The 26012-nt window shown below is 34.4% G+C and overlaps 2 protein-coding genes across 3 annotated transcripts in view; one reads left to right on the top strand and one right to left on the bottom strand.

Annotated features, from left to right (window-relative positions):
* LOC105203624 overlaps positions 1 to 26012 on the top strand; it is a 336761-nt gene that overhangs the window by 135551 nt on the left and 175198 nt on the right. For both annotated transcript variants that reach the window (XM_039456623.1, XM_026134163.2), the window contains exon 4: positions 15098 to 15157. In XM_039456623.1, the coding sequence (XP_039312557.1) occupies positions 15098 to 15157 (60 nt within the window). The remainder of the gene's footprint in view (positions 1 to 15097; positions 15158 to 26012) is intronic.
* Positions 3185 to 3468, bottom strand: LOC120359398. The gene has a single exon (XM_039456735.1). The coding sequence runs from the start codon at positions 3466 to 3468 to the stop codon at positions 3253 to 3255; it is 216 nt and encodes a 71-aa protein (XP_039312669.1). The 3' UTR covers positions 3185 to 3252.

The following is a 26012-nucleotide window of genomic DNA, read 5'->3' as shown; positions in this document are numbered from 1 at the left end:
TTATTACGTTTTTTTTCATTAATTCTTACATTAACAATAAATATTGAAATTCGTATCTGTCATTTTATCAAAGAAAGCTTATTCAATATTTGTTTTGTGCTTTATTTTCATTATGTGTATGTGTTTATATACACCTGTTATCATTAGTAATAAACCAACTGTTTATCTTACTTAGATGATGAAAATTATAGGTACAGACCATATCAGTATAGCAATTCCTCATTAAATTATATTTTACGATTTCACAAATGTACATTTTTAATATAATTAATAAGAGAAAATTGACTAGCGACGTTCAGGCCAATAAGAGAAACATATTTTTAGTAATGAATATATCATATTTTATTGTAATCTTTAACTAAACATTGAATATTAAAAATACATGATATGTACTTTGTATTGAATATATTAAAAATACATGAAATGTACTTTGTATTTCTAATATATATGGAAAAGTACGAAGAAAATAACGTTTTTTTAGGAAAAATAATAATGCATTTAATACAAATATATTTGCATGTGCATGAGAAACGTTATTATGAAATAAAAACAGTTAATATATTTATCACCTAACAAAAATATCTTTGGTCGACTCTCAACGTGAATAAATAATAATTTATGTGAACCATTATATACAATATTTTTAGACTTTTTAAGCGATTATTACTTGTTTTTTTTTTTAAATAATTAAAAATTGAATAACTACACGGAAAAAACAATTGTGCTGAAATACACATAAAAAAATTATGTTAGACCATTTAAAACATTGTATCGGACGTTTAACTTGTTTGCTAGAATGTCAAAATTTTTTGCAGCAGTATCATCGTGCTTAAATGTCCTGAATGTCTTGCAGAATAATTTTGATAGTCCAATATAAAATGATTTTCTAATCTGTATTTAGCTAAGTTTTTAGGTACCATAATAAAATTGTTTTTTCCGTATAGTTATTCAATTTTCAATTATTTTCTATCACTTTGACAACAACAAAATGAAGTGAATGCAGAGATTAAAGAAAAATATTTTTTTAGATGCGGTATGAATCATATGAAATTCGTCTACGACAGAACGTTATATATATTTTGATAATCCTGCAAGATTATTCAATTTTCAATCATTTTGATAATAACAAAACAAAGTGAATGTAGATTAAAGAAAGATGTTTTTTTTAGATACGTTATGGAACATATGGTATTCGTATATGACAGAAAATTGGTATATGATCGTGCAAGGTACATGACCGCAAAAATTTTAAAAACAAGCTATTAATAATATCAATATTTGTTGGTTCGCTATTCCAATAGCTGAGACCCGAATGTCTGGAATCTCCATAAAGATCGTTTGGAACTTTTCCAAGCAAGGTCCTTGCAAGTTTCTTATTGCACTTGTTAGTCATTAGTTGTTGAATCAGAGCCGTTTGTACATTCTGACGCCTTTGATGAATTGGCGGTCGATCATCGGAAATTTCCTCGTTCGGCCTTGACCCTGTTTCCACAGTGAAGCGTTTGGCTTCGTGTCCCCGATGCATCGAGGAGTCTTCTAAGAATTCTTTCGGAGGTGACACGACGCTCATACCCCATCGACCAAAGAAATGGCTCTTTCCGTCTTTCTCGATATGTTCCTTATTTTTCCGATGCTTCGATCGTCGAGACATATCCTTCAGAAATTCTGCAGGCGGCGATGCGACGTTCATGCCCCATCTACCAGAATGAAATGATCTTTCGTAATTCAGTTTCTCTGTCACATCCTTTCCCTCCGCGCTATCCTTCTCCTTCTTGCCTTTCCACATCACCGATCTCGCTATGGTTTTCTCGTCATCCTTCTTACTGTCCTCGTTGTTTTCTTCGTTGTCATCTTGAGAGGAACTAGATTGTCTGCGATATTTCTTCACAGGAAATTTTAAGGATTTGATCTTAAAATTCAAGCTCTCTTTAGTTTCCAACATTGGTTTAAGATTGTTTGTTAAACTTTTAGGGACATGTGGAGTTTCCGATGGTTGTGAGATTGACTCTTCGAGATGCGAATTTAGGTTACCATTCTTTTTCCTTTTCTGCATTAACAAAATTGCCGTTTTTAGTTCAACTCGCTTATTATCGTTGTTGCTTTCTCGTTTGTTGTTTCGCAGAGAATTAAACTGCCCCGAATCTCTTTTCATAGACGATTCTCTGAAAGCATCTATGTTATGTAAATTTTTGTCATTTTCTGAGAATTTCATGCTCATACTTTTAAGAATATGTTTGAATTGTTGTGACTTTTCAAGAGGTGAATTTATTATGGAACGATCTTCCTCAAGTTCGCTTTTCTCGTAATCGGCAGCAGCATTCTGTTTGAGGAACGACTCTTCCTTTATGTCGGATATTTCGTAGTCCTTGTGTCGCTGATGAGCTGCCGTGATAGATGCCGTGATAGATGCCTTCTGAAGGAATTTTTCAGATGAATTTTTTATATTTGTACTTTGCTCATTGCTCTTGAGTTTTATGTTAGACGTTTCATCGACATTTGTATCCGCGGATTGTTGTGAGTTTGACCAAAAAGAGTTGTCCCTCATCCCCTTGCTGTCTCGACCCATTGATGGATGCCGTACGAGCATTTTTATAGTGGCAGGATCAAACTATTGTATGTAATAAGAAAACATAAAAATTTCTAACTTGACATATTTAAGATTTTTACACATTTATCTACGTTCTTTTTAATTTTCTTAACTCCGTAAAGAAAGATCGTGATTATATAATTATTTCAAAAGTCTTTAGTAAAGATGTTTAATTTATTAAAATATGTATCTATTTTCATATTTTATAGACAAATTTACAAGTGCATATTATATGTTTTAAATATTGATAATTTACGCTAATAATTTTATTAAATAATTAACGAATTTTAAATTGACTTTAGACATTTTAATATATATAACTCTACATGCACCGTGTTTATATCAAAATATCCATAATTGACTTTAATTTAATTTTATATGACTTACTTTCATATTTAGTTTCAATTTAAATCCACTTTTTTCAGCTAATCTTGAAGAAGGTTTCAATCCTTTTATATTTTTATAGTAGTCCCCGCTTTTCGAAAGCACTGGTATCTGTAATAAAATCTACCTCTGTTAAAAGTATATTATATAAAAAATTAAACATATTACATAATACTATCTTATCCTATAATTGTAAGAAATATTAAAGAATAATTTAATCGTAATTTTCTTGGAGATTCTGAACATCGAAATATAACAATGCCAAAAATTCAATGTTCCTCCTAAAAAGAGCAATTTCTGTATGTCTTCACCGTGATCGATTCATCGTTTGTAAGTTTTCCTGCTTTCGTAGTTTCTTCGACATTGTCGAGGGTAAGTTTCACGTTTCTTCTGTACGCTGCCCATTTTTCTCTCTCCTGTCGGCTTATCTCCTGCGTTTTCTTTATCCGCGGATCCGCCGTCCCTTGTTCCGGATCCTCGGGTTTTGTAAATTCCATCCCCAGGTTTTTCTCCGTCGATTCTTTTCTGTTAGAACAGTTGGCTTCGTGTAATCTCGTTTGCAATAATTTGTTTCACGAATTGTACCGCCTAAAGACTTGTTTCATAATTTATAATAAGTCTTTAGACATGTATAAACTTTTGATATTCTTTATTTATATAGAATGAATATGTAGGCTTTTTTGATAATTTGTGCAATTTATTTATTTATAATACTCAAAGAGATTATTTATACTACTGTTTATAATTATAAATTTTTGTTATTAACATTAAGCTAAATGTAAGACGTTTGACGTAAGAGAAGCTGAAACGGAAACTTTATGAACGTCCTGTATTATCAACGCAGTGACTGACTGCGGTTTACCAGAATACCTCGGGCCATAGTACTTGTCAGGTGGTTTCCAGTTGTAATTTGGTAACCACTGAATGTTGTTCCCGTGCCACGAAACCACGGGGTTCTTCTCCAACTGTCTTGAGTCGGTGTAATCTGCAAACGAGACTGATGCTGAATACTCGGTCTTTAAAGACGAGACTTAATCACTACTTGATTACATTTTGAATATGTAATATGAAATAAAATGAAGTACTCTTGAAATTAAGGGTCCTCGTCAAAGAGCTACTTAATGTCTCTCATCGTGCGTTTTCGTTTCTGATTTTCTTGTTTGTCAAACTTTGAGATATATTAGCTTCATGCTGAAGTAGCTACGCAAACGATTATCAAAGTTGCAGTCATTTTCTTAACAAACTTAACAAACACAAATATTCACCCGCGACAGCTGTTGCATTCCCCATTTGTAATTTGTGGAATCGCTACGTATTATTTTAAAAATATTTATCAACGTCTCTCACAAAGCCATTTCTTTTGCCAGATCTCATTTATTATTTCTTCCTTCCAATATTCTACAAAGTTTATTTTATCCGTCTATTATCAATCTGATTTCTCATAAAGACTAATTGATTCGTCCCGATATATCTAACCATTTAAAAATCTCGTTGATCAAATTTGACGGCAATATATAAAATGATCGTTTGCATAGTAAAGCATGAAGGTGATAAATGAAAAGGTATCGGTTCCGCGTAACGCGCGTTAGCTCGTAAACGTACAATGAAACGAGCCGCTTTGGCGACAGTCTAACTGAAGTTGCGCGCTCTTGGCCACAATCGGGAACAATTTAACGATATTTAATTGCCAGCGGGGCACGGACGGTAATTGAAAAGATAAAAGCGTAGTAAAGCGTTACGCGAGAGAGTCGCAGTCGTATCTCGCGTGGAGTCCATTTACCGGTATTTACTTTTGATTCGTCAACTGCCAGGCACCCGCGTATACGCTCGTACGAATGCATGTGTCGTTACCATCGTTATTTTCTGCCGTTTTCTTTTTTATTTTTTTGGGGGGGTTTTTATATGTAGTTTTGCGGGAAAACTCTTCGGCAATCAAGTCACTTTGACGTTATGAAAAAATGTATCTTGGGATAATTGGTTAATTTAAATCCTACATTCAACCAAACCAAATGACACGCTTGATTCTGAAGACCAATATGTTTTGTTTTATAATTAATGTTACGCTTTAAGAGGATATCAAAAGAGGAGAGTGGAAAAATTATAATAAAATGCAAAAAGGTGATTAATAACCATATCCGTGATCCTTTAATTTTCAACGAAATTTAAGCAAAAAGTAATCAACATAATATCGAATGTGATGAATATAGCTTAATATTTTAGAAATGAAAATAGATCAAGATAGTTTGTACAACATAGTTTGTAAAATCTAATTCGTAGAGGGCAAAGAGAAGCGCTATAAAGATTCGTGACAGTAATAAAATGTATTAGTGCTGAACCTGTGCGAATTCGAGGTAAATTAAGAAGAGAAAAGAAATTATTGACATTAACTCGCCAATGGGCAGCACTTTTAGCAGAATTTAATTTATTTTGTGACGCACAGGATGCCCCGCTACTGACGATGGAATTAGATTTTGGGTGCGCCAGCTTTTGTTGGGGGAAAAAGCAACTTTACCCTTTGACGCTGGAGTACGACACGGAGTAAACTGTAATCTACGAAGTTAGCACCGTATTTTGAGCGGATCGATATAACGAGCTGAAAGTATCCGACAGCCTTTATCGCTACACGGAGATTGCATTCGGCCACGACTTTTATGCGAAACGCTCGGCGACTTTAGCCGACGCGTTACGATCGCGATACGATCCGCGCCGGAAATAGAAAATCGATGCCAAACGATTTTGAACGGATTCGAGTTTATCTACGAGATTGACGTCAGGGCTTAACCTAATTGTTCAGAAAGATTTTTGCTGGAAATCAGTGAATATCAAATAAATGAAACTTTTTGATCTAGCAACAAAATTGCCAGACAGACTAATGAGATTAAGAGACTTTATTCATATCCTACGTTCACATCTTACTTACTATTAACGTAATTATATCGCATCTGACTATATTTGTTTCTCTCACGTCGCATATTCCAATTTCTTTCACTTACGAAGCGTTGATTAATGACATCAACTCTTCCCCAAATAAAATTGAACGATCTGTTTTTACCATTCTTTGTAATATTATTATCAAACGTGTTCTACAATTATAAATTCTTACAAAGTAATAAATCTTATAAAATTTTGCAGAGTTCGTTTTAGATTAAAATGAAAATAGAGATGAAATGAAAGACTTCAATGGGAGTGAATAAAATTTCGTAATTCTAATTCTCTTAAATTAGAACGTTAATTCTATATGTTGCACACATGCATGCCGACGTACCGAACGAAAAAGAATAAAGTAGTTCATTCACACAAGAAATTTTTAACGAATTAATCTATGTAATAGAAATGCTGCGAACGCGTATAATAAAGTGCATTAATATAAGCAAGCATTTGAAGAGAGAGCGCAAACCTCGAAGATATATTTAATTTACGACACATTTGCCACGATGATGTACGGGAAAATCGAATAAGTGCACGCGTTTACAATTGCTGTTAGATCAACACGCTTCTCGATAATTACTTTTGTCTGTGAACAATCCGAGACACCGCGCTAGCGTGAGAATGGCGATTTTCAACGGATTCTGATACGATGAGATAAGAGTTAAATTAAATTATCACGAGTCGGATAATCAATGTTATCTCGACGGAGCGCGCCATTCGATGTTCTCAGTCGTATCAAATATGATTCGTCTCGATAACAGTGGCGTAAAAAGACAATGGAAAGAGATCACGGGAATCTCGCCGCGAAGGCGAAAGAAACGCCAGTCCTTTCCAATTTTTTCCTTTTCGAATCGCGATCGTTGGTCGATCCGCTGAAGCGGATAGAGATAAGGTTTCTGGCGTCTTACGCCAGTTATAGAACTCGAATCGATTTTTGTTTTTCTCGTTTGGTTTGTCTAAACCTTACGTCGTAAATTACGATGTAACAGTGACTACGATTACTGCGCAGAAAGAACGCTTTTGCTGAAGTATCTAAAAACTTTGATACAGATCTGAAAATAAATTGGACTTCAAAGTAATGATGTAGGATGTTCAGGCGTATGTGCAGCAGTGATACAAGTTTTGACATTCTAGCAATCAATTTGTAAGCGTCTTGCTTGATTATTTTGATAGTCCAACAAAATCATTTTCAGATGTGTGTCTAACTAAATTTTTAGATGTTTTAACAAAACTGTTTTTTCCATACATAGTAGATCGTATTGTAGCACTTTCATAGTTTCTTCCTTATTTTTACATTCGCGCATTTACGATTCATCAACTTTATTCAGAGTCACGCGGTTGTTCCAGTTCATATTTTTAAAATAATATTTCAACATTTTTTTTTTCTGAAAATTGCAGAACTTGAGATATTTAATAAACATTTCGAAAGTTGTCATCATATAATTACTGGCTTATTTTTAAAATGGAACGAGATGTGCTATTTTTTTTTTACTTTCAATATAGGTACTATTACCGATTGTGTATTTCTCTTTGCAAAGTGAGATAAATGCAGCTTTTTCGTTGAATATTAATTTGCAAAAAATTATATAAAATAGAGAGAGAGAGAGAGAGAGAGAGAGAGAGAGAGCCGGTTGCTTACTGTGTGAATTCGAGGCATGAATGAGTGGCGACAGAAGGCAGAAGACAAATGCCACAGGCACGAACAGGTGGTTACTGTGGCTGATGGCCATTTTGTCCGACAGCATTTGATATAGACATCATGTATGTACATATACTAGTGACTGATTGAAATAGTGGGGATGGATTTATTATTCGCGAACGAACCCCGTTGTAGCAACTCTCTCTTTCTCTCTCTGGCTATAATCATCCTAGAACTTTTTGAAGAAGGATCGCGACATGTATCGATTAACCGCGATAGTTTTCAGTAGAACATCGTGATACCACGAAGAATTGAACTACAAACATTAGTGTAACAGTTTCCAATCAGAGAAAATGATTGTAGACATTATTCTTGAGCAAACGTTACTTTGTACAAAACAGCAGAAATATGCAAGATAAAATACAAATTTGCAAAACTTAATTTACATTCGTGATCAGCATTTATTAGATCTTTTCTTTAAGAATATGACAATGTATCATACGTGCCAATAAATAACATCATGCGATTTTAGAAACGAAATATTCTAGTTTACTAGAGTGGGTCACATATGTTATCGATCGTAGTATTCATATCAATGCAATATGATCTCGCAAATGGTATGGAAAATCGAGAGTGCCGTGTCCGATTTCGACACGCTCGTCGCTTAACCGCAATTTGTTCGTCTTAATAAACTAGATGTTTGATTAAAGTAGTTCGTATGTATTTGTGGTCGATTAATTTTTATTTTTGTTTGCTTGCCTAAGCGAGATAATACGTGAATATGCGTTACCTATATTTGCAGTTGTTATCGAAACATTTATATACATACTATATGTATGCATCGATTCATAGAACATATACATGCATTTATGAATCAATTTTAGTTTTTTTTTCTTTTATCAATGCAACTCGATATCTGTGATATTTGAAAAATAGCAATAAAATATGACATGACGGTAGAAACTAACATAATCAGTTGAGACAGGTAATGCAATATCATGTATATATCGATTTCTTAAATGCAACTTTTATTTATAAAGACAGTTATATTTGTGTTGTAACATTATTTATAACATTATTTATCATTTCTTAATAATGGTTAATATTTTTACTATATTGTAAGAAAGAAAATTAATTATTTATCTTTTAATGTAAGTTTAATTACTCATTTTAATAGTTCCGTTATTTGAATCTTAGATGAATTGCGTGAAGCAGTTCGTGAAGTATTAAATTGTACTGATAGACCCAATCAGGATATTAATTCTTTCTTGAATTTGATTCCTCCCATCAATTTTTATATATTTCGGATCATAAATATTTTTTTTGTCAAAAATACATTATTATTATTATTACTTGTTTAAATCAATTAACGCGTTTGAATATTATTGAAATATTTGTCATATTGTGATATATTCCTTGATCCTTCTCTGTGACGTCTTAGCCTGATCCGCTTATTCAAATTTATATCAGAATTTAAATTTTTATTGGCAAGTGCTTTAAGCAGAGATTCTTCATTTTTATTAATTCTTCTTTAGTTGAGAATCTTGTGTCAGTAAATGATATCAGTATCTGTGTTTATTGTTTCTTTAAAATTGTTGTCACTTTTTATTTTTATATTATCTGCATCCACCTTCTTATCAGAATTAAGTAATTTGTCTAAATCTTTTAAAATGTCTTGATTTAATCAGCTTATTCAAATTTAAATTTTTACCTAAGCATTTTGGAGTGGAGTTTTTCCGTTGATATTTCCGTGACGGAAAATTCCTGTTATATTTTTATGATGACGGATGTTGTAGGTATATTATCGGATATAATTTTAAATGATATTATTATTTATTTATTGTTTCTTCAAAATCGTTATTGTTTATAATTCATTTTTATTCACAGTTACCATTCTGCTAAAGTCGACTTATCTAAATATATCTTTGTTTTTTTTTATATCGATTGAGTATCAAATCTTTATTTCTGTCTTCTTTTTCATCTCTGAATCAAATTTTAAATATTGTATTTTAATTAATATTTCCCATATTTTCTCCAATGTTGACCTAGTTTATGGTGGTTATATCGGTGATATAATTTAAGAGTATTTTTATTGTGTGCCAGTTTTTGCGTATAATTCAAACATTGAAATTTATTGGCAGTCTGGTACGAGTATTTTCTTTCAAAATATCTTTATCTTTCATATGAAGGGCATAAAATCTGTAAAACTATGATTATCCTTTTACTATTCAGTTTTTTTTCTTTCAAAATAATCTGAAGAAATCTCTTCAGATTTTTCAGAAAGTATTCATGATTCCTTCGAAATCACAACATTTGAACATTCGAAATCACAACATGGCATCCAATGAAATTTTCTTCTCTCTGATTTTTCCAAGAATTGTAATAAATATATATTTGATTTTATACAGCATTTATTTTCTTTTCAGTCTCTTTTTTGACAGCTAGATTTTCTTTTTTAGTTTTATTCGTAACAACAGCTTTATTTTCTTTAAAATTAATATTTTTAATTAACTCGTATACGAACTAAATTATATTACAATCTAAATTGTATCGGCGTTATAAGTTTCTCGTCTTATTTGACATTCGAATCTAATGAATCTTTATATGATTTTCTAAAATTTAAACTACCTTTTCTTGGATTCTTTTCTTCATTGGAGGAGGCCTCTTGACTTTGAAGAGAATTCTCTCAATATCTCTCGTGGCAAGTCGATGTGAACTCATGCCTGTCACGACTCCGTTTCTTGTCTTTTGCTATCAGCTTTTCGATTTTGACCGCATCTACCTCGATATCGATAACAATTTCCTTGAGTGAGTTTTTATAGATTCGACAATCCTATAGCGATCTATTTCTGAATTTGATCATTTCGATTTTTGCGACTATCTTTTGAATTTTGAAGATCAGAGAAGCAGTTTTAAAGAAATCATTATTAGATATACCAAATCTAATTCGACGTTATTTCTTACTTGCTAATTCAGTGACCAATAAAAAGAAATAGAGACTGTGAAAAAGAGGTTAAAAAACTTTTTTAATTCCAGAGAACTTGTTTTTTGCAAAAACTGTAGTAAGCTTGTTTTCTGTTCAGACAAAATAAAATTATTGCATTTGAGAAGTAATTATACGAATAGAGTTCAAAGCAAGAAAACAAGAAAACGTTCTATTAAGTTAAATAATAATACTTCAAAATTTTGATATTAAAATGATTTATTTTAGGAAACATTGTTTTTTTGTCTAATATCCAAATATTATCGCACCAAGAATTATTAAACAATTATTTTATTTTTTGTTCTTAACAAAAAATTTTATTATTTTATTTGTTTATTGTCTTGCATATACTCTTTTCTTAATATATTTTTATGTATTTTACTCTTCTTCCTTCTTTCTTTCAATATTTCATTGTTTTTTTTATCTAACTGCATAGCGGTAATTAGCGATTACATATTTATAATATTTACTAAAAAAGAAAAAAAGAAATAATGTTGTATTAAGTAAATCTTTATTTTATATCAAAATTTCAAAATATTATACTTAATCTAAGTTATTAAAAGTTTATATCATTCTTTTGTATATATTTGCTCTTCTTTTTTTATAATTTTTTTATACAAATAAATTTTTAACTTAGGTAAACAATTAACAAATCAAAGTTTATGTGTTTCAAAAATAACTAGTTAAAGTTAAAAATTAAATTATTAAAAATTAACTAAGTCAAGTTAAAATTTATTAACTTTATTATTTAACTTTTAATTTTTTACTCAACCTTGTGTATATGCAAATGAGTTACGAGAGTTTGTTATGCGATGTGATAGAACTCCCTAAAAGTGTTCAAAAGACGTGCCAGTAGACTACTAATCTCGCGGCAACCAAACACAGCGAGAGAGCTTCGTATTATCCGAGGCGCACGTGCCATCGGTTAATGCCCCTCGGGTCGTTGACCGCGCAAGGTCCCGTTGAGTCCCGTAAGGCGGACGCTACGCTGTCTGGACCGCCTCCCCACTCTCCTTGTAAAACAGCTAGGTTTCGCGACGACGTGGTCACCGAACGCAAGGGCTACCTCACTTTCACTTTTGCCAACTTTATTAATAAAATAAATAGCATTATTTTTACTAGTAATAACCAAATCCATTTTCGAACAGACTATACGTAAGATTGAATATTTATAATATTAAATAATTAAGCAAAGAACAGCATTATAAATTATTAAAGTAGCATACAATTTTATCCTTAATTCTAGAAAGTATTTTTAGTTTTACAAAGTAAAATTCTAATTTTAAATCATTTTTTATTACAGTTTAATGATCCCTTGTATAAATTATCACGCAAGTATAATGCGAATAAAACAATAAAATAAATCTTTCTTGAAGTTTTATGAAATAAATTTAATTTCGAGAATAAGCTGTCACAGTTTTTGTTTGATTATTTACTATGGTTGAAGAGAAAACTCCTTGCGCGTGAGGAAGTAATTTTGCTGCCTCGATTTTTTAGTGAGATATTGGAAGTTTCTGCTGCTGCTGCTGCTGTCGGTGACACTCGATTTTGCGGAGGCAAACTTTCTATCTCCGTGATGCAGGAGACCCTGCAAATTTAAATTGGATTTCATTGTAATGACACTCATTGAGCCTAAATAAATTAAAAACATGTAGAGGATAGATGCTTCTAGTAATTTAGTTAAACAAGGGATTAACGTATAATAGATCAGTATACTGCCACGCGTAAATAAACTTCTGTTTATATTTTGTAGAACGGAAATATTAAACGTACAAGATTTCACGATTAAACATGTTCACGTACAATTATTTTATTTAATTTTATTAATTTTTTCTATGAGATTTTCTTAGAAGTTCGACATTTATGATGTACAGCGGAATTGAAACTTTACAATTAATAAAATAAGTAGCAACTAATGAAATATAAAAGAATCTTATTAATGAGAATTATTATACATATCATATTGATTACACTGCTAAATTAGATTGCATTTTATATTCTTTCATAAAATACAATTAATATATTTTATCCTGATGTACAAAAGCGTTTCCGGGATCTGTATTCTTTAAATTCTTTGGAGTGGAATCTCATTCTTTTTAGATTAAGTTTTCACTTTTCAGAGTGAAATTCTACTTCAAAGAATTTAGAGAGTACTGTTCCTTTTCTTTCATTTTCATTGCGCATTTGTAATTTCCTTCTTAAGATATGAATTATAAAACATAGGCTAACTTCACAGTATTTACGCCGCGCGGATTTAAACCTCAAAAAAAATTGGAAAAAATAAAAGGAGTTAATTTGCTTGCAACCAGTTTGTTATATGTCTTTATTTTACATTAGTATTGTGTTATAATTTTAGTCTTTATTATGTATTAACGAAACCATTGAGTTGAATCAATTGTCAATATTATGAGTGGTGCAACATTATATTATAATGTAAAATAATGAAATATTATATAAACATTTTAAGGTTTGATATATGATCTTTTACGTAACATTATTGAAATGTTTTAAAATCATTATCTCCAAGTCATGAAAGTTTATTCACATCGTTGTTGTATACAGTATTAAATACATATTTTAAAACGTTATTAAATACATTTTATTTAATGTCGTAATAATATAACAATAATAATTTTATGTTTACTGAGTCGCTACTTACGTTACCATTTGAAATCGCAGTCATGTCTTGTTACAAGGATACATATTCAAACTGAATTCATAACGAGTGCGTCTATAACAATCGATGTTTAATAATAAAACACTTTGTTTATTGTTATAGATACAAATTAATATAAAGTAATAGCGCACTTTTCTTTATTATTATATAATGTATACGGATATACATATGGATATCTGGTTTAAAGGTGCACGAAGAAACTTGGAGCGTCACTTTGTATGAGCGATTTAATTTCGTTGCAACGAGCGATGCATTAAAACTCGAGGAGAACGGCCATCCGTATCGTCGACCGGGTGTAAAAACTGGCTTTATTTATCAAAGCTGTCGTCGCGTTGACAGTTTTCATTAAGCCTCATAAAATATTGACTGTGGCTCGGCTGATTTGAAATTAAGCGAGTGGATCGGGTAACAGTCAACGGTTTGTTGCCAATGCAGTTCGACGGTAAAATTTGTAAACGATAATCGTATAAAATATGTGGCCCGTTAAACACGTAAATTGTCTAATGGGATCAGATGCAATAATTTACTGAAATTAACGTTGCGAGATGATTCGACCGCGGACGGCCGAATAATCGTGACATGTGTGATATAATTTCAGGAAATTGCAACGTCATTATTACGACGATTTGTTCTAGTATATTGAAAAATTATAGTATCCTTGATACTAAACTTTTAAATATAAACATAATAAAGTAAAGTAACTTATATGCTATAGAAACAAAGCATTATGTATACACACATAAATTGTTCCTGGAAAAAATAGCTTTTTAAAGAGATGTCCTATTTTAATTGCCAACCTCAAATATCTTGTGAATAACGCATTATCGTGGAACATGTTTTAGACAAATTTACTTTATTATGCATGTAGTATATCTTGTATAATCTTATTTATTCTGCTTAGATGTTATGATACGTCGATTGGAATCAGTTAATAACCAATTTGCTACTAGTGAACGAGACATCATCCTTGAATTTACGAGATGTTGTGATTTTACGACGACATTTTGTAATTCGCAGTTTTATGTGGCCGCGTTTTATGTCTGCTGACAATTTCGTACGAAATATGCAACGCTCACCGTCAGTGTCAGACAGTTATCCGTTAGCTATGTCTTTCACTATAAGATGTTGCAATTTATTACGATTATATGTAAAAATTGAATAAAACAAACATTATAAATTTATAAAATTTTAAACAATGTTTCGCGAATGAGGAAAGATAAATTTGCAATAGCTACTGATGACGCGACTGGTTGATCGACTACCGTATTAATTATCGACTGGTGTTTGTATACCTGCTCATTTAAGAAGTCTGGCGGTAAAGATTTTCATCACGAAACACTGCGATTACTTAGATATCATTTGTAATTATCGAAACAGAAGTATTACAGAATAAATTTGATACAAACAATTCAATTTAAATCAACCATTTTTGATAATTTAATACGAATCATATAATTACGTTTGCTATTATTAATTTTGTACTATTATATTATTTTGTTGATTAAAATTTAATTGACTGTAATTCGGTATTTAAACGTATTTATTAAACATGAGTACTTTTTTTTATTTCTTAAATATTATTAATAATATTAATAATTAATACCAAATATTAATAAACTAATTATGAGTTTATAATTATCGTGAACATAGCAATTGCTCTTTTTTTACATTGATTCTTTTTATTGCTGCCAACCAAAGGTTGGTACAATGGAAGGAGTATAAATTTTATGAAGAACGAATCGATTTTTTTTTTTGTTAAATGGCGACTGTATGAATATTCTAATTATTATAAACTAATTATTATATTATCTCTGTTACTTCTATATATTTTTTTAATGTTTATAATATTTTTTACAAAATTATAAAATACTAAGAGTATTATGAATTTTTCTTTTTCAGCCAACCATTTTTGGAACAGTAGCCTCGGACCTAACTCCTAAGGATGGGAACAGCCGGAAGGTGAGTGTTATTTTCAAACTCTTCTTTACTATCCTATCGGCTGCGTAATAACTACTATTCCGGGAGAAAACGATTCAAAGGACGGTAACGGGTTTCTGCGCCAGACAACGTCTTGTCCCGAGAGGGATTTTCATCTTTTCACGCTACATCACCCTGGGGATCTTTCCAGGAGCCGTAATGAGTAAAAATTGCTGCTAAGTCTCTAGCTCCGCTCCGCTAATCGTTTCGAAATAGAGCGGCTGGCTCTAATTAAAAGTAACAGCGCTACCAAGTGGGCCACCCTATCTGCTGGTCCTTTCTCTCTCTCTCTCATGAGGTTCTAACGCATTAAACCGAGCAAACTACCCCTTTTCCGTCCGCTTACACGGCATCTCTCCTGATCATAGAATCATGCATAATAAGCGCGCATAACTATGCTTTTATTAAAATATCTAAGTTAAAGATCTGAGTTAAACAATTTAAACGTATCGCTTAAAAAATTTTTATCACCAAAATAATAATGCAATAATCGTATTCTAGAATTAACTCTATTTATTTACGAATTTATTAACAAATTTCAAATTGATATTTTAATGTAGCAAAATTTGATCGCTTGTACAGGGATGGGTCGCTTGTTTCGTAATTAATGAATATATTTCAAGAAAGAATAGAATTTTTCTTCAAAAAGAAAAGAATAGATATCTTTAGTCGCATTTCTGTGGTATGAGTTATTCATAATAAACAATTTCCGCATGTCGGTTATAATATATTGTCAATTACGTTACGTATAATAACTGTTCATCGAAATGATAATTTAAAGATGAGTAGTAATTTGCGTATGTATTATTAGCTACACATGATAATTAAGTCCATTCTGGACAATAATATTATCAGGTACAGCGAGGTACTATTAATTCTCTACAACGGATTATGCACCTAATACTGCGTTATTAATTAAAATGATTAATCCTGTTTTGTCAATTGTTAGCCACGTTAACTTTATTTTCTGCGATAGCAAATTTAGACTAGCTTTTGAATTTTTCAACGTATCTTCGGATCTTCCCTCGTTAATGTCATACATATGGCTTTATTATAAAAGTCTTTTTAAAACATCTTTTTTAAATGTCTTTTTAAGATTTTTATATATTGAGTTATATAATTGATTTCTGTTTTAAAAAATTTTTCTAAGGTAAAAAGATACAAAGTGGAAAGGTATCTACATGTAGCTGTCCGCAATAGCAATTTACAATTACAAATCACGATCTCTAGAAGCGACAGAAATAAAAATGCTACTACTTAGATTACATCGAAGAATTAATTAAGGCGGGCTTCCAACTGCTATTCATACCCTGGAAATTATTATCCACCGCTTCATTGTGAAGTACATATTAATCGCGCCATTAAACACATCCCAGGCCGACATGCCATATTTCTTTGAAACAAGCCCCGAACATTTCGTGAGCTCCATTGAACGGAGATCATCCGAGATATTCGATTACAGAGCATTAAAGGCGATAGACGTATCTCGAGGAGAGTCCGGAGACGTACGTACGTACGAGAGCGTAAAATAGCAGATTTCATAAAAATGATGACGCGCGGATTTTCTCGCTTTGCGCGTCTTGCTATTAATGCGGCGAATGTGGTTTTGGGTTTACATGTTCACATACTGTGATTACATTCGCGACACAGTAATACACCATTTCGGTGCGATGTGTTCGACGTGATGGAAGAGCAAGCACGTCAGCGGTTAGGCGAACGCGCGCGGCACAACACGATTAATACGACACGCTACCAACTAATTTCGAATTTAGTTAACGCAATCGGACCGTGGTGCGAAAAAATTTCCGCGTGAAAAAAAAAGGGAAACGCGTGAATTACGCTTGACACGTTTGAAAAAGTAATGTCGCTCTATTTTTACTCGCTATTTAATTGTGCGTCCCTCGCGCTACCGCGCGTAAACTCAATTTATTAGCGTGCAGGGAATACTTTGGACTGCTCTGCGCGTCACGGACGGGTAATTAATCGCAGGCTCTGTTAATGTACCTGTATTAATGTGCATGCCAATTAGAATCGGTGGTAGTGGTTCGACATACACACATATATATATGTATATTTGGGAAATAAATTCGCCGTAAGTTATGGAACCTGTGTAATTTTCGATATACTTGTGAACAACTTATGAGCGATACGAATCGATATTTTACGGTCACGTGATTGTAGAAAATTACGCAATTTATTTAGATATGATGAAATAAGACGGTAAAAAAATGTCAAAACACTTTTAACACGAATCTTACATAAGAACAAGAAGGATATTCCAACCAGGTTTTGAAATAATCTCTCTCTCTCTCTCTTTCTCTCTCTCTCTCTCGCTCATTCAAATCCTTACCCGATTAATTATTCAATCTAATTGTATAGGGCGTGCCATTGTTAGAGTATTTCAAACTGCTAGCACTTTGTTCTCATGTGATTGCAATTTTCCCTTTTGTGACCCATGCAGCGAATTTTCGTCGTCGACAATTCATCGTGCGCCGCTCAAAGCGCTTTTCTCTCGCGGTTGCACGAGAGAGTCTCCCATGTCGCGAAAATCACGTCAGTCGCGAGGGATTCTTTTATCCTTGTAGGTATAGGCACGAACAAGATTGTCGCGTGATGTTAGATGAAAATAAGAGCGGGAAGAGTGTCGAGAGAGAAGAACGACGAGAGGGATGAAAAGAAGAATGAAACGCGTGCCGAGTGAAGCAAGGAATTCAATGAAAGATTTCTGTCATGTTTACTGGCGGTAAATATTGCTGATGGCAGGAAAGGAGTACCCAGCGCTTGTTTGGTCATGAATATAAATGTCTCTTTTACTTCGATATCAGATTCATGTGAGAAGCGGAAAACATATTTTCTAACTGTAGCGACGTACAATTACTTTCTCATTTTCCGATGAAATATTAATTCTTTTGGAAGCTGCTGATGGCAAAGAACCATATTTCTTGATGATAAGCATTGCTAGTATCAAATATATTTAGTTTGATAAATTGGAGAATTATGTATTTACAATTAAAAAAAGATATACACTTTTTACAACATACTGGATATTTATTTTTAATATTAATATTTATAATAAATATTTACAAGAGAAAAACCAAATGAAAAGACGTACTGGATTAAAGAGCCGAGAAAAGAAAGGCAGATTGTAAAAATGAAATAAAATATTAATGAAAAATATTATTAGTTTTTAAAAATACACGTATTCCTTCATTCTGCTTTATTGCTATAGTATTTTACAATTATTTTCATATTGTGTTTATTTTTTGTGAATGTTAACGATTTCGTCCAACTCTTTGATGAGAATAAACTCCCACAAAGTCAATTAGTCTTGTTTGACTGCAGCTAGTTATTAGTACTTTCAACAGCACTTTGATATCCATGTAATTACACAGTACGAGCTTATATAGACGGAGCAATTTAGAACTTCAGAGCGTTAGAAAGTCTTTTTAGTAAGTACTATAAAGCATAGATGGATTAAAGCAAGTATCATTATCTTTGTTAATTTTATTTGAACTACTATACGTGACATTAAACTTGCCGAATAAATTGCTGCTTTCGAATTATTCTTTATACTTGATAAAATGTCCAATTAATCGTATTTATAAACCCGTCAATCACACATCAAGTATTAAGACTCACTGTCTATCGTGTACAATTATTCCATCGTTATAATTCGTGATGTGCAAAAAAAATATCGTATTTTTTAAATAGTTTAAATGATTTAAAATGATTTTATTTTTAAAAAATTCGTAACGGTCGATAATCATATATTAGGGGAAAGTGCAGAGCCGAACAATGCCGGAAAAGTGCAAGGCATTTTACAAAGATTCCGATGTAGATAGATCATAAAAGACGCCATTGTCTGCCGGGAGTCCTCCATTCCCGCAACCGCGCGAGCGACTAGCCGAATTATCTTTATCTCTTCCGTCTAATAACGACTCGGTATGCTCCGGAATTAGAATGGTAAATGTTGAGAATGATAAAGAGTGCCTTTAGCGCCGTTAACGAAAAATGCCCGTGGCAGCATCGCTGTGTTATTACGAGGCGCGGGTTACGTTGCCGAACGGCATACGTGGACGGCAACAATAGTACTGTCCCATAACGTTAAGAGCCTTTATGATCCAGAGCGTAGAAATCGGATAAGCTGACATAAAGTAACGAGTTTCCTAAAGTTGCTTCTATGAATGGGATGTCCGCTTACCAACTAACTTATAGAGGATAAAAAGGATAAAGCGATGAAAATAACATCGAAAGTAACATCTTGACTCGGAAGTACAGTCGGTGAAAAAGATAAGTCGCGATTAACTGACGATTTGCGATAGCATTAGACAAAATTAAACAGCATGGAGGACAAAATAGAAACTAGGAGCTTCTCCTCATACATATTGCATGTTTCACGCTTTTATCGCGTAATAAACGGATGAATGAAAGATCGATGCGTCGATATGTTCTCGGTGTTATCGCGCGCGGACAATGGCCAGATTGGGTGAAAAAATATGCAGTCTGCTGGAATAGTCGTGTGCCTGTAAATTTTCGCGCTAGCGGTATAAATTCGCGGGATGTCGAAAGCGGCGCAGCCTCGTCGGCTTTTGTGCGCCTCGTCGATTTTTTATTTAATCTTGATTACCGCGAAAGGCACGTGTGTGTGTGTGTGTGTGTGCGTGTGTGTGCGCGCGCGCGTGTGCGTGTGCGTGCGTGTGTGTGTGCGTGTGTGTATGTGCGTGTGCGTGTGTGTATGTGCGTGTGCGTGTGTGTATGTGCGTGTGCGTGTGTGTATGTGCGTGTGCGTGTGTGTGTGCGCGCTTTTTTGCGCAATTAATTAACTTATTTCGCGGACATTTGTCATCACATTTTGATTTTAACGCGCGTGTCCTACGAGAAAATATCTCCTTCGAATCAGGATTGAACGTTTTTTTTTTAAACAAACACGCATTTTTCGTCAATTCAAAGATGATTGAAGGAAATCGTCCGTGTCATATCTTCGAGCGCATTTGAATGAATGTTGCTCGAAAGGACGAATTACTCGGCCTTTTAACGGCAGTCATTTATTTCGTAAAATCCCGTGACGATCAATTGTAGTTGACCCAGAATCTCAGAAGCCTGTTGGCAAACAACGCGAATATGGACGAACGGCCGCGATCAGTTTTTGACTGGCTATCGGACGGGATACAATCGATATTCCACTTAACGCACTCGTGTCATCGGGCCAACGATAGATTCTCGTTTTGGATTCGTTTCGCGGGACCGAACGGACGAGAGACCGGAAGGTCGTTCGGACTTAATCGCGCAAACATACACCCCGGATAATTCAGCCTCTCCACGTTGTTGCGTTCACGATACGACTGCAAGCGTATGATCATGGCGTCCCAATGGCGATGTGCGCACTGGTTTGGCCAGGAGAAGCGAGATTGTGGGCATGGAGAGAGAGCGGAGCGTCAATCACTGCATTTGATATCATCATTGCCGGCGGCGACCTAGGCGCTAGCCGGCTCATAGATTACAATGCGCCGCACATATTGTAGCGCCGATAGAGAGAACCGGGGTGAGGTCCATGGCGCGATGCTCCGGCCGGAATTGGATGAGAAAGGGGCGAAGAGGGATGTCTGTTCTCTGCGCGCATATTGTACGCGGCACTAATAACACGCGCCTCCCAGGGTCGCGCAGCGTATACATAGCTGACAGGAAAGTTTTAGTTATTATCAGAAAGGGTCCGATGTCCCGTGACTCGAGCACGCTTCTCGTTTGTTAGGGTATTGATCGACAAATCGTGTCGTACACCCAAGAATGACGGTAGCAAAATAAAAAATAAAAAAAACCCCCCCGACAGAAGAAAAAGATCGATGAGACTGTATTTCCGAGCGAGCGTAATGCTATATCACACGTGCTATCATTACCCTTTCATGCGTGGTGAGCGCGATCATTTAACGGACGATTACCTACGGCCTCGTCATTGCGTTGCTCATTTGCGAGTGCTCTTGATGAATCCTACCACGAGCGCGAGTCTACCACGAGCGCGAGTCCAGTTACATTCTTCCTAATTTCCATTATGCGATCCGTCATTTAACCGTGATATCGTGTCCCATCGAATTTCACGGAAAATTTCAAGAATTTTATTTGCAATTCAATTTTTTTTTTTTAATTTGTACACGATGCCAGAGAACCATTTTATTCAAAACAACACAATTTTAAAATTTAAGATACGAATGACTGAAAAAAAAAAGAGAACTCGGCAGTTAAAAAAGCTATTTAGGATTTATTCACACGTAGCCTTTATTTATTACGTACCTTTAAATATCATCGCTACCGCATGCATTTTGGAATTTTAAACATTTTTCTGCCGTGATTACCATCTTTGTATATCTCGCGTATAAAATTTTTTTATTATACACCACTTTTTACGATAGGATCTGCCGTACACCTTTGAGCACCCTCTGTGTGCTAATATCTTCTTCTTAGTTTTATACGGGACGCTTTTGTCTTCAGCAAAGAATATCATTACCGTGTTATCTTATATCGTGTTGTGCTATCGCCAATATTAATAAATTTTTTAACAATTTAATTTCTGCCACACAAACTTCCGAGAAACTAATTCGCAGAACTTTCACGACGTAATCCTTCTTTGCTTTTCGTGCGAGCAAAAATGTTCATTTACCCATAAAGAATTCGTAATGCCCGCACATATACGAGCGCCGACGTGTCCCGCTAGGAAGATAGATTCCGGCAACGATATAACTTTGCCATCCATCCGCTTTGAGAAACGAGTCATCCCTCATCACGCGAGTAATTACGAATAACTAGTCGTAGCAACAGCGGGACTCGATGGCGCGGCGGTACGAGTGAGTGATAAATCGAGCTTGACGGAGAGAGCGGTGTCATACGTTGCGCACTGAAGCGTTCGCCAACTGCGAGGGTGTGCGTTGCGTCAGTAGACGTATGGCGCGTTTATACGGGCCGGAAGCACTCGGCTAGAACGTAGTCATCGTCGAAAGGTTATCGTTAGTCGCGAAAGCCGGTTGGCGCATTTAATGCGACGAAATGCCGACGCAACGATCGGTAGAGCTTACGCCAGCCACGAACGTGCTGCGCGCGATACCGTTGTTGTAACGATCTGTTAAAGCTTTTAGTGCATCGTTAAAAGATATCGACGACACGCTGCGAGCGGTCAGCAGGGTGTGACTGCGGTGGTCTGCGCGAGCGTAGCCACGTGACGACCAGATTTTCTGTACGACGTATTTCTTTTTTTTTTCAATCGATTTTTATAGGTTAATTGTTTCGAGTTAAAGCTCAAAGTTCGAAGCGATTTTCTCCACTGGCTACTCTCTCTTCCCTCGCTGGTGGGTGCGCTCTTGAGCGTTTAGTCGCCTCTTAAATCGTTTCAAGCTCTACCCTTCTTGCGCAGCCATAGAAACTTTTGGCTGCATCGAGAACGTATAAAAGGCGTTACAAGTATCATCCCCGTCTTTTCATACGGAACGCGAGTCTTCCACTTTCCGATGCTATTCTTCCGGGAATTCAATCGTATCGAAGAGACTTCACGATGACCTCTGATCTCGACTCGGTCTTTGACGTTTATCTCTGGTTCAATAAAATTTTACGTCTGCGTTGACCGATTAAAAAAAGGCTGCGTATGTACGATTTTATCGACTTTAAAGCACAATCTGTCATCACGTACAAAGGTAATAAGATTTAAACCTATCGTTACTGCTTCTGGTAAACTTTTCAAGCAGAAGAATATTAGTCATTCAATAACACGTAATTTTTGTTTATATTATGTATTTATCTCAAAATAGACAAACAATTGTGTCGTTTTTTTGTTACACAAAAAAAATTTGAAATAGTTCTAGGAAAAAAACCATTAATTAATATCGTTTGTTTTGACAAATCGTTTATTAAATTGTAAAATCTCAATTTTTGGATAAACGAAAATAATCAGATTTAAATTTCTAACAGATATATTTCTAGAATACAGAATCTGAAAAACTTTGCAATGCACTTTAATTTATTCGACCTGCCGCAGCTCACGTACTTATTACATATTATCTCGTATTTATATCAACATTTATATCGCGCAATTTCTCTTTGATATTTTATTCGCAATTCAATTGAGAAGAGGCAAAAGAAACAACAAGAAGTTTTGCACAAAGATACATTTTAATGAAGAATTTAATAAAAGTTTTAATTATATATATGTAATAAATAGAATGTATATCGTAAATAGAAGTTTATGAAGGCAATTCTCTTATTTGTTTTTTTTTTATGCAGGAAACTGTTCGATACGTATTCAATAAATCCAATAAATAGCTTCTAAATGGATGAAAAATGGCTTGTTCCGTTGGATGATACGCAATTTAGAGAGATATCTTATCTCGTCTAGATTTTATAACTTCGTAACTTTTATTAGTTCCGTGATTATCCATCATTTATTGTGACAAATAGATAAATGTACGGTTGTCTATTTTCTTTTTGCGAACCTTGCTAAAACAATTACCAAAATTGCAATTTGTTAAATTAAATTGAAGTTTTGTCCTTCATATTGCGCGAAGGTATAATACTTTATCTCGCTTTTTTAAACTTGTATTTGAAAAATAAATATTTTTTGCAAGTATATATATAGAGACTCGGATTTGAAAGGGCTCATGTACGAACAGCAGTAAGCCATGGCAATCTCGTCTACCGAATTCATCCGCAGTGCTCGAATCGCTTGACCATCGGCAGAATCGCCGCGTCTCTGTGGAAACGAACATCCGTACGATTCGTTTTTGTTCACGTGTGATATGCGAGCGGGCGGAAGTTCCGTTCGCGAGTTCGTCGTCGGGCCACAGAGGATACGGATGGTACACACCGCAATGGTGGTGCGCCAACTGTATCTGCCAAGCGTGCCGAGCCGCCTGTATCAACTGTATCCGCGACTCGGACGCGGACGTCGCGCGCGCGCTCAGGTAATTTGTCACCACCACCACCACCGTCGCCATCGCCGCCGTTGTTACCCCCGCGGCGACGGTAGTGGTACCGGTAGCCATTCGCCCGATGGGCTTAGATTAATTACCCCTGTCCGGGATGCGCGCATGGTCAGGTGTCACAGCTTACGCACGGCTCGCGCCGAGTTCCGGACCGTTCCTCGCTTAATCGACTCGATAATTTTCGAGAATTTGATGACGACAAGGGAAAGGAAGGGAAGCTGTGGCACACTGTCGAGACATTACGATTGTGATAACGTAAAAAAGAATTACGTGCGTGATGTTATTGCGTTATCTTTTATCGTCGGTTTTTTTATCAATTTTTTGAATAAAAATTGTTGTCAGTATTATAGAAGAGTTTGATCCGTTTGACTGACGAAGTTAAATAACTTCAGTTTCTTCAAATGTATTCTCCAAATAAAAAAAAAATGTTCTTTTAAATAATCGATCACGTCAATAAACAACGTCAATAAACAACAGATCCGACTGTTATATTAGCGACAAAATTTTTATAAAAAAATGTTTGTAAGAAACGCTAACGGTGAAAGATATGTAAATATCGCTCTTGAAGAGTTTGCGCATGCAAACTCAATGCATTTTCATCTATGAAACCTGAAAAATCTAACTAGTAACGTGGCTCTCTTTTTCCCTTTTTTTTCTATCATTCTTTTTTCTCTTTCTCTCTCTTAGTCTATGTCACTACAGTTAAACACAATCTAATTTAATTCTTTTAAACGGTCTAATTCCGGGATGCGGTGGTAAAACCGTTCCAATAAATACACCACGGTAGTTGCACCTATCCCTTCTCTCGGCATCCTGTTCCATCCCTCGTCAACTACCCCACGCTGCTGGTGGACACGGAAATTGCCCGATCTAATTTCCTCTCAAACGTGCTTCCACCTTCCAAAGCTTTTCGACGTGCCGCGGTACGAAACGATTTTCCGCTGGGCCGATAAATAAAGACCGATTCGATGAGCGCTTGCTAACTATCGTGTTAAATGGTCGTCGGAATGCACTTCAGCGAATGATAGACTACAGATTAACGGTACTATTTCTCGTTGATTTTACATTGAGCGAAACTCTTTAGTTGCAATTTTACATTTACAAGATTTTCGCTGCAGCGTATTGCGATTTACGCTCGGTAGTTTTGTAGCAAGTCAATAACGAAACGAGAACCGAAAAATAGTCAAATAGTCAATTCAACAGTTTTAAGTCAATAACGAAAGGAGAACCGAAAAATAATCAAATGGTCAATTTAATAATTTTAAATCTCGTAAGACAAATTAGATGTTATTTTATATAATTTATATAATAAAAGTAAACTCTTTTTATTGAATTCTTCTTTCAATTCTCATCAAATTTTATTTTGATTGTATTTTTAATATACAACTATACTATTCTTAGATACGCCATTATATCTATAGATATGTACATATGTGCTAATTTTATATATATATGTAATTTAATACATGCGTCAATTATCGTGACCCATTATCATGAAAACTTCTTACATGTCTTACGCTTCTCATACAACAACGCAAAACTTTTGCTGAGAATTCGAAACCAAAGTTTCGCCATTGCAAGAGCCAAGATAGCAGAGGCATCTCAGTCCTGCTTCATTATTAACTTCACCGGAGCAAAGTGGCTGAACTCCATTGATCCTTGCACCCTTGCAAGGTGCATTCGGTACTTCTTCTGTCTTTCCTAAGATCGGCAAAAGAAGTAAATAAAAGTTTTAAATTAAGTTTATTTCACAAGAGTTATAAATTATTAAATTTTATATAGAATTTTATATAATATTAACATTTCATGTACAATGATCAAAGAAAAAAAATATTATTTTTGTTGTCGGATAAAACTAAAAATCCCAATTTCTTTAT

The sequence above is a fragment of the Solenopsis invicta genome, chromosome 1, assembly GCF_016802725.1.
Source record: "Solenopsis invicta isolate M01_SB chromosome 1, UNIL_Sinv_3.0, whole genome shotgun sequence".
Taxonomy (NCBI): Eukaryota; Metazoa; Arthropoda; class Insecta; order Hymenoptera; family Formicidae; genus Solenopsis; species Solenopsis invicta.
This window is presented reverse-complemented; position numbering and strand designations above follow the sequence as displayed.